At 61.9% G+C, this 16,335-nt stretch overlaps 2 protein-coding genes across 3 annotated transcripts; both read right to left on the bottom strand.

The window, feature by feature from the left end:
• Positions 1–453: 453 nt before the first annotated feature.
• On the bottom strand, positions 454–4,318 carry Cist1 (colon, intestine and stomach enriched 1). Of its 2 annotated transcripts, XM_046437121.2 has the most exons (4): positions 4,175–4,318; positions 1,448–1,879; positions 821–975; positions 454–714 (listed from the first exon to the last, which is right to left on the bottom strand). In XM_046437121.2, the coding sequence occupies exons 1-4, from the start codon at positions 4,263–4,265 to the stop codon at positions 667–669; spliced, it is 726 nt and encodes a 241-aa protein (XP_046293077.1). In that variant the 5' UTR covers positions 4,266–4,318; the 3' UTR covers positions 454–666. The 2 variants fall into 2 exon arrangements, with proteins under 2 accessions (XP_046293077.1, XP_046293079.1); XM_046437123.2 differs by lacking the exon at positions 1,448–1,879 and having other exon boundaries at positions 4,175–4,307.
• A 709-nt stretch (positions 4,319–5,027) lies between these two features.
• Iqcn (IQ motif containing N) lies at positions 5,028–16,234 on the bottom strand. The gene has a single exon (XM_058576538.1). It carries the CDS (start codon positions 16,176–16,178, stop codon positions 5,115–5,117), a length of 11,064 nt encoding a protein of 3,687 aa, XP_058432521.1. The 5' UTR covers positions 16,179–16,234; the 3' UTR covers positions 5,028–5,114.
• Positions 16,235–16,335: the final 101 nt, after the last annotated feature.

Below are 16,335 nucleotides of genomic sequence, written 5' to 3'. Positions count from 1 at the left end.
CCCAGGGCTGCTTAACCACGGAGCCACATCCCCAGCCTTTTTTTGTATTTTATTTAGAGACAGGGTCTTGCTGAGTTGCTTAGGGCCTCATGAAATTGCTAAAACTGGCCTCCAACTTGCGATCCTCCTGCCTCAGCCTCCCGAGCCATTGTTTTTTTTTTTTTTTTTTTTAAAGAGAATTTTTATTTATTTATTTAGGTTTTCGGCAGACACAACATCTTTGTTTGTATGTGGTGCTGAGGATCGAACCCCGGCTGCACGCATGCTAGGCGAGCGCGCTACCGCTTGAGCCACATCCCCAGCCCCCTCCCGAGCCATTGTGCCCAGCCATCTCCTGGTTCTTGTCCGCCTCTCCCTCTCCCTATGACGGACACGCCCCCAGCACAGGCTATGGCACACGTTAGCACCCCCGTAATGTTGGTCACATGAATCTATGACTCAGGAAGCCTCCGATGAACCACAGGGACTTTGTTTATTTTTTTAGACGAGGGTCTCACTCTGTTGCTCAAGCTGGCCTCAAACTCCTGGGCTCAAGCGATCCTCCTGCCTCAGCCACCCAAGCAGCTGTGGCTACAGATCCTGGCCACCGCGCAGCACAGGAGGGGGTTTATTTCTTCAGCTGTCCCAGCCCCACCTGAGCCCCGGTCTCTCTTGGCCCCAGGACAGTCACTCTGGTGTGCGGTGGGCAAAGGATGACCTTTGGCTCTCACTTCCCTGGAGACGGAACACACAGTGGTCATCAGGCTGTGCGGCAGGGCTCGCCCTGTGTGGGAAAGCCACTGCCCTCCCCGCCCCTGGCCAGGCGGAGCCCCCAACTCACCATGGACTCTTCATCCAGCTTATGGAACCTGGATACTTCTCGGTGACAGGACCTCACGGCCATTACCACGGACCCGATGAGAAGGACAGAGACCAACAAGCACACGGCCACCACCAAGCCTGGGTTTCTGTGTGACGTGGGGACGCCAGGGTCACCTGGGGAAGAGACCAGACCGGGGTCAGCCCTGAGCCCCACCCTCCCCCGTCGGGGACACCCACCAGGGCCCTTAGCTGGTGTTTTTGGTGGCACTGGGTTTGAACCCAGGGCCTGGTGCGAGGTGGGCACGTGCTCTAGCGCTGGGCCACGCCCCAGCCCCTAGTTCGTTATTTTACAATCAAATATAGAATTGATCACCTGTCCCTTTTGCACATGGGTATTGCGGTCTCTCCTGCGCAGAGCGGTGGGTCCCCAGGTCCCCGTATACGGGACCCTTCATTAACGTGCACAGACTCTCCCCTAGAACCACCTTGGTCCATGGGGTGGGGGAGGGGGGCCCTTCCCCGCCATCTCCTGGGTCTGTGCCTCCCCCTTGTGGTCAACCCCAGAACTGCACCCAGGTACCCCTGTTAGCTCTTACCCCCTCCCACCGCCCGCTGCCGCCAGGAGCCCCAATTTCTTCATACTTACCCTGGCCAGGGCTGGGGGGAGTGGAAATCCAGTGGGAGTTCAAGTGTGTGGAACTGGGTTGAGTGGAATAGGTGAACTCTAAACTGGGGGGCCCAGCGCTGGGGTGCGTGACTGTCCCTGGTGGTGCAGACGGGGTAGCTGTCTCTGGATTTGAGGAGCTAGGGCTCGCGTGGCTGGCGGGGCTTGGCCCTGTCTGGCTTAGGGAGCCGGTGGGGGTGGACTCTGAATTTGAGGGGCTGGTGGGGCTTGATTCTGTCTGGCTTAGGGAGCCGGTGGGGGTCGACTCTGAATTTGAGGGGCTGGTGGGGCTGGCGGGGCTTGGCCCTGTCTGGCTTAGGGAGCTGGTGGGGGTGGACTCTAAACTGGACGTGGGGCTATAGCTGGGAGTCGCTCTCGTTGCTCTGTTTTCCAAGATCAATGTAAAAGCAACACCTGAGAATAAAGAAGACCGGGTTTGGGAGCCTGTGATTAGGATCAAAGGGTGCTAGCACTGGGGCAGGGACTCCGTGGCAGGACAGGTACTGAGCATGTGCAAGGCCCTGGGTTCCACCCCCAGCTCCCAAAAGAGAGAGAGGAGAGAGAGGGAGCCCGCTCAGCTCCTCCCAGGACCCCACAAGAGAGTTCAGAGAGAAGCAGGCTCCCTGGAGAGGTCAAGCTCCCCCCCCCCTCCAGGATTCAAGTTCAAGCCCAGGTCTGGGGGCTTTCTCAGGATTCAAGTTCAATTCCAGGTGTGTGTGTGTGTGGGGGGGCTTTCCCACTCACTGCCTCTTGCCTCAGAGCTCTAGAAGCCTCCAGGTGGAGGAGTGGCTGTCACCCAGGCGGAACAACACCTTGAAACTTTGTGGGACTCCAGTCAGTCACGGTGGTGGTGCGCGCCCGTAATCCCAGCTACTCAGGAGACTGAGGCAGGAGGATTGCAAGTCTGAGGCCAGCCTGTGTTCAAGCCCCAGTAGCAGGGACAGGATGACTTTCTGGAACTCGGTTTCAGCTTCAGGGATCTGGAGGGTCTCCAGGGCTAAACCCAGAGGGCTTTTTTTTTTTGGTACCAGGAATTGAACTCAGAGGCACTCAACCACCAAGTCACATCCCCGGCCCTATTTTGTATTTTATTTAGAGACAGGGACTCACTTGGTTACTGAGGCTGGCTTTGAACTCGCGATCCTCCTGCCTCAGCCTCCCGAGCGGAGGGGATTGCAGGCTGGCCTAAACCCGAGAGGTCTTGCCTTTGTCTCTTGTTTGTCCTTTGCAGCGCTGGGGATGGAACCCAGGCCTCACGCGTGCCAGGCAATTGCTCTGCCACTGAGCCTCACCCCAGCCCTAAACTTGGGGCTTTAACGGGGAAACATAGAGACCTGGGCCCTGGGAACCCTCCGTGGTTCACGCTTCTGAAAAGCCCTGCCTGGCTCCAGCCACACCCAGGTTCCCCCCCTGTCCTGGCATGGAGCCGAGGGGCAGACATCTCCCACGGTGGCTTCCTGCCCAGCTCGAGGTAGCTGGGCACCTCAGGTGCGTGCAGGTTCATTCCCGGTGGCCTCTGGCCACACCCCACCTCACTCTGACTTGGGCAGATCTCTGCTTTCTCCCTGAGTCACCAAAGGCAGCAGAAATGCGGAAATAACACTTAGCCCTGGCCCTGGGGCCGGGGGAGGTGGATCTGCAGCCCCCTTCCCCCTCGGCCTCCCAGGCCCCAGGGGAACACGAGTGAGTCTAGAGGAGGTTGGAGTAACACCCCAACTTCACCCTCATTTTAAACGTAAGGAATTACAGCTCATCGTACAAGGACCTTCAGAGAGTCCAGGAATAATAGGTCAGCTTCCCCAGGCTGCCTCCCACCATCATTTGAGAAGGAGTCCGGACTATGAGAGGTTTCTACTGAAATGAAGATGAGTCGGGGGCCCTACTGAACCCCAAGACTTGCCAGGACTCTAAAGAAACCGAGTTTTTAAAGTAAACTGAGGAAAAGCAGGGGGCGAGAAAGAGGAAGAGGAGGAAGGTGCAAGCCCTACTGAGCACTCAGCCCAGACGAGGTGCTCAGGAGCTACAGGAAAGTTGGCCAGAAGAGAACGTAGGGCTGCTGCTAGATGGTGTGCCAGGACGGGAGGCCGGCGTGCGCCAAGTCAGCGGGGTCTAATCTGTGTCTGGGACAGAGCCTCAGCTTCCTGAGCTATCGAAACTGGGATGAACAAACCCCGGCCTGCAGTAAACACCCCAACCCAGGTGACCTTTGCTCTGGCATTGTGGTTTGGGGCTGAAGGCTGGCCAGAGGGAGCCATGGCAGAGTGGAAGGATGACTGGGGGAGGGGATGCATGGAACGCTTCTCCCCACCGGGGAAGCTGGGAAGCTGTCTCATAGGGCAGCAGGAGGGAATTAAGTCAGACACTAAGAAGAACTTCTCCTGGGAGCTGTGGATGCTGGATGACCAGGAAGTGAACCCCTGATACCAGGCCCTTCCCATGGCCCTGGTGTCCTCGCCAATCGCCCTTTGGGACGGGGCTCAAAGAAACGGGTGAGAGACAGAGCTTCAGACTGGTTGTCTGGTGTCCCTGGGGCTTGTCACACAGAGGTACTGGAGGTGTTCTCTCCTGTTTCTGGGGAAAGGGCAGGTATCCCTGTGAGACTGGGAGCGCAGTGTGACCTCAGCGGGGGCTCAGAGACCAGACAGTGTGCCCTGTCCCCACCCGCCACCAGCCTTCTGGAAGCTCAGCCTCCCTCTTACCTGCCCTCACCTGTAAAGGCAAGAGTAGAGGAATTCCCTGGCGGCTTCCGTAGCAGCGCCAGAGCCAGGAGCAGAAGCGGCAGCAGCTGGGTGCTCGCCATTTCTGAGCGGGGAGGGCCACGGCAGGCTCTGCCAGGTGCGCGGCCAGGTGCGCGGCACGGTACGCTATCCGCCGCGAGCGCGCCCCTGCTGGTGGCATCTGGTACTGCGCAGAGACCAGGCACAGACGGGGCTCAGGGGTGGCGCCCGCTCCTCCAGGGTGCCGTTCCCTCCCCAGTCCTCCCAGAGCCAGCCTGGACCGTCACCCTGAAGCCCCCCGACCCCCAGCACCCCTGGCGCTCTGCTCCCCTTCCCCCGCAGCCGCCACCACTCTAACGTCCCCTCTGGGGCTCCCTCCACCCCGCGTGACTCTTCTCTGTCCAGGCTGCCCACACAGAGCACCCCCTGCCCCTTCCCTTTTCTGCGGCTCCATCCTATGCCCCATGAGGCTGGGACTGTCATTGTCCCCCTCTGTGGGTGGGCCTGGCACCCTCCCAATCGGGGTGCACCTGGAACCTGCCAGTACTTCCAGACCCAGGTGCCCTGAGGCCGAGGTGTTCAAGGTGGCTGCTCTGGGCCGGGTCCCCAGATTTGGGTTTCTGAAGTATGCAGGGGGTGGCTTTCATCCGGAAGTGACCGGCCAGCGGCCACCCTGCTAGCCATGGAAGGATAGGATGGCACTGGAGAGGCCGTCCTGGCAGACCGTGACCTTCAGGACAGACCCACGTGGCTGGAAGCGTTGGGGCCCCCTCCCCCTGGGCTGTTCCGGATCCCCTCCCCCAATTCCCAAGACGCCCCATTAACCCAGAACACGTGACCCGGGACCCAGGCTGTGGAGGACTTTATTCATCAGACCCAGAGAGCCACACGGTCCTTCCCATATGTCCCTCTGCTGGCACGCAGCCAGGGTCCTAGACGCCGGGCCAGCGCGTGGACCGGGCGCTGTGGGTGCTGTGTCGCGAGGGATCCCTTGAGCAGTCCCGCGGGGCTCCCGACCCCAGGAGCATGTCCGTGGTGAGGCAGCTCCGGGTGTAGTGGCCTCTCCAGTTGGACTGAACCATCTTGGCTGCCGACTGCTGCTGGCAGAGCTGGCGGCGGGTCTTGAAGCCCCTCCAGGCCGACTGGATGGCCATGGCCGCTCTGTTCTGGCCGGGTGACCTGCAGAGGCCCTGGGAGGCCTTCGGGGAGCTGCAGGCCCACAGCAGGCCCCCCGGGCTGGAGATGCTGCGGCCCGTGCCATGCACCACTCGCGTGGGCAGGGTGTGGCCGCACATGTGGCACGTGCGGGGACTGGAGCCCACGAGCATCACCACGCTGGGCGGGTTGCCCAGCCCGGGGCTCAGCGACTGGCAGAGGCTGCAGATGTGAGGCTGGCAGGACTGGAAGCAGCGGTGGCCGGAGCCCAGCCTGGCCTCACTGCCCTGGAAACAGCGGGGCTGGGGGGCCGCCCGGACCTTGCTGCCCAGCTCCACCCACACGGCCGGGAGCAGCATCTGCTGGGCACAGTCCCTGCGGGTGCAGTAGCCTCGCCAGGCGGCCTGGATGATGGTGGTGGCTCGGTACAGCCGGGCCAGGTTCCGTCGCATGCGGAAGCCACGCCAACTCGCTTGGATGACGGTAGCGCACTGATGCCACACCCGGATGGTACTGCGGACCAGGTAGCCGCGCGCGAATGCCTGGATCACCACCGCGGCCCGGACGAGGATCTTCTCCATGGTCTGCACGGACACCATCAGCTCCCCCGGCTGTCTGGGGCTCACCGCTGCCACGCTGCCCAAGGTGTCCCACGGCACGGGGCCCCTGGCCGTCTCCCACGTGCTCTGGGGGGCCACAGCGTGGTCCATGGGCCTGACGGCTACGCTGGGAACACCACTGGCCAAGCCAGCATCCACGGGGCCCTGGAGTACAGTGGGGACCAGGGATGGCTTGTGAAGGCCAGCTACAGGACCCACGGCATGATGGGAGATCTGGCCCTGGTGGACAGAGGGGGTCGGAAATGGCTTGTGCTGTCTAGTGACAAGATGCATGGACTCATGGGAGTCCTGTTCAAGGAGGGGCCTCCAGAGGCCACTGGGTGAAGTTGTATAGCCCAGAGACACCCTCCGAACCCCGGGGGACAGTCTAGTGACACTGGGGTCATAGGCTGTATCACTGGGTTGGACGGTGGGTGTCCTGCCCACCCACAGTTCACAAGGGGAGTGTCTGCGGCTGGCCAGGGGGGACTGGGTTTCCTGCCGCTGCACCTGATTGGAGGGCACCACCGTGGTCATAGAACCTTCTAGCAACTCGGGAATAAGTTTACCATGAATGAGTCGGTAGTATTTTTTAGGGCGGAGAGACTTGAGGCTGGTCTGGGTCAGGTTCCCGGACACTGGTTTCTGGAATGTACTGGGGACAGGTGCCATCTGGGAGTGACCGGGCACGGCTTTTTTAACCAAGGATTGATAGGGCTGCACGTGTGGGGCCACGTTGCTGGACCCTGACCTCTGGAGCACACCTGAGCTCTCCGTCCTGGCCACAGACCCTGCATATAAGCTGGAGGCCACGGGACTGGTCAGATGGGGTGACATCAAGACTATATCAGAAGTCAGTGACCCCTGGCTTGGAGGTCTCATGTGAGTCTTGGACTCGGGCTGAAGAGCTGAGAAATCGTCAGAGACCACTGGAGTCAGGGGCTGTGGCATGGCCCTGTCCACTGCGGTCCCCAACTGCAGACTATGGGCCCTGCTGGTGGTGATGAGGTAGGTGCTGGGGGGACCCCTGGGGCTGGCCGAGTCGGGTTGGAGACTTGCGGAGAAGCTACTGGTCATCGAGTGCCTGGCCCGGAAAGGGATGGGAGCCATGCCGCTGGCTTGGCCGGGAGCCCTCTCGCCCAGCAGTGACATCTGGCCTTTGGGAAGTGTCTCCTCTGCCCGTGGGGGCCCTCGAGGAGTCTCGACGTAATTGTCCATGGGGCTCTGGTACATCCATGGGGTCACCTCCAGGACCTTGGATTTGTTGGACTCTCTATCGGATCCTGATTCCTGGGCTAGAGCCCCACCTAACTCTCTGGGTTTCAATTTGGTCGGGTCCTCTATGGTCCCCAGTGTCAGTATCCTAGGGTCCTGAGTAAAGGGTGAGGCTCTTGACAGAACTGTGGGCACTCGGTGCTGAGCCCTGGTTGTGCCCTGGGCTCCTGAGGCCTGAGGGTGAACCTGGGCCAGGCCGGCGGCATGGGCAGCCTGGGCGGCCTGGAGCAGGGCCGCAGGGCCCTCGCCAGCTCCGTGGTAGGGCCGGGGCGTGAGTCCGATGAGCATGGACCCCTGGGGAGATCCCTGGCCTCCGGTTTTCACAGAACCAAGAGGGACACTTGGGCCTACCCCAGGGGCCACCAAACCCGGGGACAGACTCGGAGCAGTGAACCTAGCCAAGGGCCCCATGGCCAGGCCCAGCCTCTTCCCTTTAGCTCCCGATGCCGCCATTTGATGAGGGGCCACCCTACCGGCTCCAGTCCCCGGGGGGAGACTGCGGGCCATGCCACTGGCCGTGGGGTCTAGAAGACGACTCTGGGCCATGCCAGTGACCATGGACCCCTGGGGAAGGCCCTGACCCATACCCCTGATCACAGAGCCTCGGGAAAGACTACAGGCCATAAAATTAGCCACAGCGTTTGGGACCATGGCTGGGGTCAGCCGACGGTCTGCAGAACTTGAGGCAAGGCTACCACTGGCTGTCCCCATCACAGAATCCTCAGGGACAATACGTGCATATGGGTAACTAGATGGGACCACTGTGGGCACGGCGGGCAGCTGGTGGTCTAATGGCATTGGCAGTGGGATGGTGGCCTGAGAGGTTCTGAGGCCCAGATGAAACACGGAGAGCGGGTCCTGGCTCGTACCCAGTCTGCTGGGCAGTGCGACACGGGGACGACTGGGGTCCATCCCCGTGGCCATGGAAGTTTCTCCATGGGTCAGAGAGACCCCTCTCTCCAAGACCTGGGACGCCATGGGAACCAGGCCATCCGTCACCTGACATTGGCTTGGGCCCATTGAAGGCACCATGTTTTTCTGGAATATGCTCCCGGCCAGGCTAGCGGGGGTAGCCCCCTGGGACAGACTGAGCAGCATCCCAGCGGCTGCGGGCCCCTCAGAGGAGCAGGCAGACATGCCCTTGAGCCAAGTCGAATGGAACATACTGGGTCCTTGGGTCACCTCCTTGGTCATATCCGTCTGGTAGAGGTTGGGAGCGGACATGGAGACCGCTGTTGGGTGCCTCCCCCACACACTGGACGGCTGGTGGAGCCCAAGGGACACCTGGCTGAACTGAGCGTCCTGGAGGTTTGAGACCACCCTATCTGCCACGGCGGGGTCCTCACACGTGCCCACCCCGACATCCAGAGGAGGCTGGTGCAGACCCAGGCCCAGCCTCCCAGGCACGCAGGAGTAGGACCTGCCCGAGCCGAGGGAGAGGAAGACGGACGGAGGGCACAGGCCGGGGGCACCTGCACTCACTCGTGAGGCCTGCAGGGTCGGATCCACCCGGGGCCCTGGGGCTGGCTCACAGAGACCCCGGCCCACCCCATAGATCACGGATGGCTGGGAGAGACCACAGGCCAATCCAGTGGCCATGCAGGGCTGGGACAGGCTCAGGGGCCCCAGATGAGCCATGGAGGCCTGAGCCAGAAGAGGGGATGCCCCTGGAGCCAGAAAGGGGTGGTCAGCCCAGGTTTGCCTGGAGACAGGTGGACTGGATGGAGGTGTTTGGATAAGGCTGGGGGCCACCCCGCTGGCCATCGGTTGGCGGGACAGAATGGGATACCCTCCACTGGCCAATACTGGATGGGCTAGGCTTGGGGCCACCTCACTGGCCACAGCGGGTTGGGCCAGGCCTTGGGATACTCCCCAGGGCATAGGGTGCTGGGCAAGGCTTGGGGGCGCCCTGTGGGCTATGAAAGGCTGAGCAAAGATTGGGGACACCTCATTGGCCACCGGTGGCTGAGCCAGGTAGGGGTGCAGCCCACTGGCCACGGAGGGGTGGATAAACCTTGGGGGTACCCCACTGGCCATGGATAGATGGGCCGGGCTGGGAGCCACATGAGTGGCCATAGGTCGGTGGGACAGAATGGGAGATAAGCCACCAGCCATCAGTGGGTGAGCTAGGCTGGGGGACACCCCATTTGTCATAGAAGGATGGACCAAGCTTGGGGACATCCCAACAGGCATACACAGTTGGGCCAGACTTGGGGACACCCCACTGTCTATAAAAGGCTGGGCCAGGCTCGGAGCTACTCCATAGGCTGTGGATTGGTAGGATGGTCTTGGGGACACCCCGCTGGCCACAGAAGGTTGAGCTAGACTTTGAGACATCCCACTGGCCATAGGTTGGTGAGATAGGCTTGGGGACAGCGCACTGGTCATAGGTTGGTGAGGTAGGCTTGGGGACAGCGCACTGGTCATAGAAGGCTGCTCAAGGGTGGGTGGCTCCCCACTGGTCATAGAAGGCTGGACAAAGGTAGGGGACAGCCCACTGGCCATAGAAGGTTGGGGCGCTCTTGGAGACACTCCACGGGCTGTACATCGTTGGGGTGGGCTTGGGGACACCCCACTGGCCACAGGTTGATCTAGACTTGGAGCCATCCCACTGGTCAGAGATAGGTGAGGTGGGCTTGGGGACATCCCACTGACCATGGTAGGCTGGCCAATACTTGGGGATACCCCATGGGAAACAGAAGGATTAGCCAAGCTTAGGGACATCCCAATGGCCATAGGAGGTTGGGACATTCTCAGAACCATTCCTTGGGCTGTAGATCTGTGGGGTGGTCTTGGGGACACCCCATTGGCCATAGAAGGCTGGGCAAAGGTTAGGGACAGCCCAGTGGCCATGCAAGGTTGAGCTAGGCTTTGAGACACTCCACTGGCCACAGATTGGTGGGGTGGGCTTGGGGTCATAGAAGGCTGGGCAAGGGGGGGGGACACCTCACTGGACATCAATGCATGAGGGAGGCCAGGGGACACTCCACTAGTCAAAGATGGTTGGGCAGGATGTGGGGACATCCCACTGGCCATAGAAGGCTGGCCAAGATTTGAGGACATCCCATGGGCCACAGAAGATTGTTCAAGAAGTTGTGCCATCCCAATAGCTATAGAAGGCTGGGCTGGGCTTGGGGTCATCCCACTGGCCATAGACTTATGGGGAAGGTTTGGGGACACCCGAACAGTCATAGATTGTTGGGCAAGGTTTGGGGATGTCCCGCTGGCCATAGATGGGAGAGCTAGGCAAGGGGACACCCCAGTGGCCAAAGATGGCTGGGCTGGGCCAGGGGATTCCCTACTGTCCATAGGTGGCTGGGTTGGGCTTGGGGAGACCCCACTGGTCAGAGAAGTTTTAACAAAACTTGAGAACACCCCGCTGACCATAGGTAGCTGCGTTGGGCTTGGGGACAACCTGTTGTCCATAGAAGGCTGGATAAATCTTGGGGATACTTCACTGGCCTTGGATGGCTGGGCTAGACTGGGGGACGTTTCAGTGCACAGAGATGGCTGAGCCAGGTTTGGGGATGCCCCACTGGCTGCAGATGACTGGACTAGGCTGGGGAGCAGTCCTGTGGCCATAGATGGCTTGGCTAGGCTGGGGGACACCCCACTGTCCACAGGTGGCTGGACAAAGTTTAAGGAAACTCCAATAGCCACAGAAGGTTGAGCCAAGTTTGGGGACACCCCACTGGCCAAAGGTGGCTGAGCTGGGCTGGGGGTCACCCCACTGATCTCAGAGGGGTGACTCTGTGTTGGAACCACCCCATCAGTCCTAGCTATAGGGACCAGGCTTGTGGAGACCCTACTGGCCTCAGATAAATGGCCAGACCTTGGGACTATCTCACTGGCCATAGATGGGGGGGCTTTACTAGGGGTCTCCCTGCCAGTCCCAGAGGTACATACACCTCCAGAGGCCACCTTGCTGCTTGAGGACGTGCTGGGTATTACTAGGAACACCCTGCCACCCGCTCTTGGCTGGGGTGGGCTTGAGGCTGGTCTAATGGTGGCCAGGGGCTGGGCTCTGCTTGAGGGCACCTTAATGCACACTGTAGGCTGGGACAGGCTTCGGGTCAACCTGCCGCCCACTGGCAGCTGGCAAAGGATTGACTTGGCTAGGTTCGGGGCTCCCTGACTGGCCGATATAGACTGAGACTGGTTAAGAGCCAGCTTGGTGGCCAGAGATGGCTGCTGGTGCTCCACAGGGACCACAGTGCCCAGAGACAGACTCCTCCTCAGCCCTGGTCGGAAAGTCTCCTGAGAGACTCTCTCCACCAGATCCAGGGAGCTCTGGCCCGGGGAGGACCTATTCTTCTTCTGTTCCTCTGAGTCCCAGTGGACACTCAAGGCCATGTGGCTGGACACTGGGCCACGGCTCAGGACTGGGGTGAGCGGGGGGACAGTAGGGGGGCTCCAGTAGAGGTTTGGGATCTTCTGCCTGGGGACCACGGAGCCCGGAGTAAAGTTTCTAGTCAGGACATTGTCTGGGTGCTGTGGCAAACTGGACACCAACTCATTGAGAAGGGACATTTGGTGACTAGCCACATGCTCCCGGGGACGGGGAGGATTCCTTGTTAGAGCCCCCCTCAGTCGAAGGCCGCGTCCCAACATGAGGGCTGGGGGACCTGGGTACAAACTGCCACCTGCCGGGCACTTGGGTGCCTGCACCTTGCTCACCATGGTGGTCCTCATTGAGCTTGCGGTCATGTTGGTGACTACCTGCCTGGGACCATGGAAGGCCGGCTTGTGACCTGGAGGCTGGGGCCTCCTCCTCAGAGCCTCCTCAGGGGCCTGGCAGAGCTGATTTTGACCTCTGATCACTGAGCGGTGATGGGAGTGTTTGGGGGACACCCTCCTGACCCCCGAAAACTGACACCAGCAAGCGGCATCCTGACAGACGGGGAAAGACGGCTGGGAATGGACCGCCCTCCTGCCTCCCACGCTGCCCGGAGGTCTACCAAAGGCCCCGCTGCCCTTCCCTGACAGCGCCCACGAATGAGAGGCCACCCTGCTGACCACTTGTGGCTTGTGGGAGCTCGGGGTACTGTCACATGTCACGGATGGCTGGCTTGTGCTGGGGCCTATGCCGTTGACAATGAAGGACTGCCACAGGCTGGGGGGTGGCTGAGCGCGGGGCGCCTTAGGCAAGTGGGGGCCCTCCATACCCGTCGCGGGGCTGGCCCCTGGGGTCAGCCACCTGCTTCTCTTTTTGATGCTGGGGCTCAGATACGAGGCCCCCGCGGGCCCCCTGCCCCAGGGCTGTATGAGGTCCAGGCCCATGACCATGGGATAGTGGTAGATGCTGGGGACCATCCTACCGGTTAGGGACATACCCACAGGGAACAGTGTCGAGCAGGGTGACCCCTCCAACGTGGCCCCGTCCCCCATCTCCTCCAGGAGCCCGGCGTGCTGGCCCATGGTGAAGTCCTCCCAGCCTCCAACCTGGGAGACCCTGACCTTGCTGGGCTGCGGACTCCCGGGGCCCACGGCGGATCCCCACGCGGCCGATGCGTTCCCCCGGCAGTCCACCTCCACCGAGGCGGGCAGCAGAGTCATCCCGCTGCCCACAGCTTTCGAGGAGGCCTTGGGGAGGATGGCTCCAGTCCTCAAGGCTGCCTGGGACAGAGACTGGCTGAGGACAGCACCCAGCTCCCCCTGACACAGGGCTTGACCGAGGGCCGCCCGCTCCTCGTCGGTCAGGGCCTTGCTGAGCACTTCGGCCAACTTGCCCTGCATGACCTTGGTGAGCTCTGAGCGCAGTTCGCCCCGAGACAGCGCCCGGGAGAGGGTGACGCCCAGTTCACCCCAGGACAACGCCTTCACCAGGGCCATGCCCAGCATGCCCTGCGGCATCGCCTTGGTCACAGTGGTGCCCAGGACATCCTTGGACAGGGCTTGGTTCAGAGCGGCCCGCACTTCTCCCTGGGAGAGGGCTTTAGCCAGCAGGGCCCGGATGTCCTCCTGGGAGCCCAGCACAGCGGCCAGCTCCGCGCACAGGGAGGCGATCTGGGAAGCCGCCGCCTCCTGACAGGGCACCGCCTGGCTGGCCACGGGCGGCTGGGCCCGCGCCGTTCCGCTGTCACCCCAGGGCTCGATGTTGCACGTGGGCTGTCCGGTGGAGGTCATCAGAGGTACCAGCATGCCCTGGGCCTCTGAGGCCACTGGGCAGGGGCCATGCGTGGTCTTGCTCTGGACATGGCCTTGGGGCTGGAGCTGGGCAGGTCTGTCCTCGGACTTGGGTCGGGGCAGGAAGCTCATTGCCCCCAGGTGCTGGCAGGAGGGGGCAGACGCCCTGGATCCGGTCAGGAGGGGCTGGGACTGCGTCTTGCTGTTGAGGTCCGTGGACTGGCGAGCTGTGAGGAAGGACTTGGTCTGGGAGACCAGCTGGGCCTGGGACTGTGTCTTGGTCAGCCCAATGGGCAGCTGCGCTTGGGACTGGATCTTTACTGCCCCCGAGCTCAGATGCACCTGGGACTGGGCCTTGGTCAGACACGTGACGAGGTGAGCCAGCGACGGGGTCTTGGTCAGCCTGGAGGGTGGGTACACCTGGGAGGGGGTCTTGGGTGATTGCGGGGCCAGGTGTGCTTGGGGCCCAGCCTTGGTCTGCTTGGCGGGCGAGTGCAGTGGGGACGCCGTCATCAGAGGTGCGGCCCGCGGGGGCTGGGGCAGGGTTTTGGCCAGGGTTGTGGACAGATGTCCCTGGGACAGGACCTTGGTCTGCTCAGAAGTCAGATGCACCTGGGATGTGGTCTTCGTCAGGCACGTGGCCAGGTGTGGCTGGGGCATGGCTGTTGGGGGACATGTGGCCAGATGTGCTTGTTGGGACAGGGCCTTGGCCTGCTCCGTGGCTGGATGTAACTGGGTCAAGGTCTTGGTCAGGGGTGTGGTCAGCTGCTCCTGGGGCAGGGCCTTGGCCTGCCTGGGAGACGGACGCACCTGGCCCAAGGTCTTGGTCAGAGGGGAGGCCATCTGGTCCCGGGGCAGGGCCGCAGCTGCTTCCACAGGTACGGACACCTGGGACTGCACCTTGATGAGGTCTATCCTCTGCTGTGCCTGTGGCGGGGACTTGTTCCTGTCCTCAGCAACCTTCGTCCATGGCAAAGGCTGGGTCATTTCCATCGTCATGTTGGTCTTGGACACTGTTTCTTTTTTCACCTGCCTCTGGAGGCAGGTCCTGACCTTCTCAGGTTCCAAGGGACCCCTGGCCATAGGCTTGGGAGCCCCAGCTTCGAGGTGTGGCTGGGGGACACTGCGGACCTTCCCCTCAGCCAGGAACGAGTGGGATGAGTCCTTGACGCCGGCTGTCTGCCTCACGTTCACCATGACCTTGCCCTTTTGTGCGTTCAGGTGCACGGTGCAGCAGGCGCGGGGAATTCCGGCGGATCCCGCCGCCTTTTGGGGTGGCGTTCTGAGATTTCCGACCACGGGAGGGACCAGGCACAGGGTCCTGAGGACAGCTGCCACTGAGCGGATCGGGGCTGGGGTCTTAGCTATCATGGCCGCCAGGCGCGTCTGGGGCGGAGGCTTCATTATGAAGGCACCTGGGCAAACCTGGGACGGAGTCTTGGTCACAGTGGCGGCTTGGCAAGTTTGCATCTGGTTTTTGGTGGGGGCGGTCACCAGGCGTATCTGGGGTGTGGGCTTCGTCACTGCAGACACTGGGCACGTCTGTGGCGGGGGCCTGGCTGTGGTGGCCCCTGGGCGTGCCGGGCACGGGGGCCTCATCACTGAAGCCAACAGGCATACCTGGGGGGGGATCTTGGCCATGGTGGCTGCTAACCGCGACTGCAGTGGAGCGTTGGTTAGTGAAGGTGTCTGTCGCATCTGAGCTTGGGTCCTGGTCACTGTGGGCGACGGGCCTGTCTGGGGCAGGGTCTTCATGACTGTCATTATGGGTCCTGGACCTGTCTGAGGTGGCGTCTTGGTCACTGTGGAAATGGGGGACACCTGGGCCTGGGTCCTGGCTATGGAAACCAGTGGACTTCTCTTGGGTGGGGTCTTGCTCAGGGTGGACGCTGGGAAGGCCTGGGGTGGGGTCTTGTGGGTATCGGCTTCCACGTGGGCCTGGATCTGGGCCTTGAATGTTCCAGGAACTGCCTGGCCATACCTGCCCGAGGGGGGTGGCTCTGGGGCCCCTGCTCTGGTGGCTCTGGTAGTTACGTGCTTGGTCTTCACCGTGTCCCCCTCTAGGTGCCTGATGAGGCAGGAGCTCCTGACGGTCTTCGTCAGCAGGCACGGCTGGCATTTGGGATCTAGACTCACCGGACTCGGAAGTCTCATGGCGATGGTCTGGTGCGGCAGGAAGGCCACCCCGTGGGCTCCGGGGCCGTGGGGAGCCTGCACTCCGGGCCCAGCCATGCCCTGGGCCGCGGGGTGCTGCAGCAGACCCAGCTGGGGGATGCAGGTGATGAGGCTGTCGGAGGACGGGAACTGGGTCTCCTTGCTCATCATGACGGGCTGCACCTGAAGGGGCTTGTCTTCCGGGGGCTGGAAGCGCACCTGCTGGGGCGGGTGGTAAGGGATGTCTCCTTCCTCCTTGCTCACCCTCTTCACCGTGACCTTGCTGAAGCGGAGAAGGCGCCTCGTGTTGAAGCGCCGCCAGGCCTCCTGGATGGCCTTGGCCGCCAACATCTGGGAGATGAGCTTCTGCCGGAGCCGGTAGCCCCTCCAGTTGGCTTGGATGAGGGTGGCTGCCCGGGACAGCATCATGTCCATCTCGTCCACCAGGATGTTCTTGAAGGCCTGGCTCTCCACCACCGCCCGGAGGCATGGGATGCGGCGAGGCTCCATCTTGCTCTGAGCCGGCTGTTGCGGAAGCTGCTCCTTGGACTTGCGGGCCTCATACTGCTGCGCAGACGCTCTCCCCACCTTGTCCGGGAGGCAGTGGATGGGCTGGGGCGGGGGGATGCACTGCCCACTCGGTGACAACTGGTTCATGAACTGGAGCTGTGCGGCCGGCTGCATCATCTTGGTTCCTGAGCAGGTCAGATGGGCCTGTGGGGAGGACAGGTCGATGGACAGACAGGGGGATGCAGGGGTGGGTGGGTGGGTAGATGGATGGTTGAGGGGTGGAAGTGGCTACATGTGTGGATGGACAGATTAATGCATGCGTAGATGGGCAGGT

The sequence above is a fragment of the Marmota monax genome, unplaced genomic scaffold (genome assembly GCF_021218885.2).
Source record: "Marmota monax isolate L192 unplaced genomic scaffold, Marmota_monax_Labrador192_F-V1.1 WCK01_AAM20220418_F8-fsc00021, whole genome shotgun sequence".
In the NCBI taxonomy this organism is placed as follows: domain Eukaryota; kingdom Metazoa; phylum Chordata; class Mammalia; order Rodentia; family Sciuridae; genus Marmota; species Marmota monax.
The sequence above is the reverse complement of the archived record's forward strand: the minus strand, read 5'-3'. Positions and strand labels throughout refer to the sequence as shown.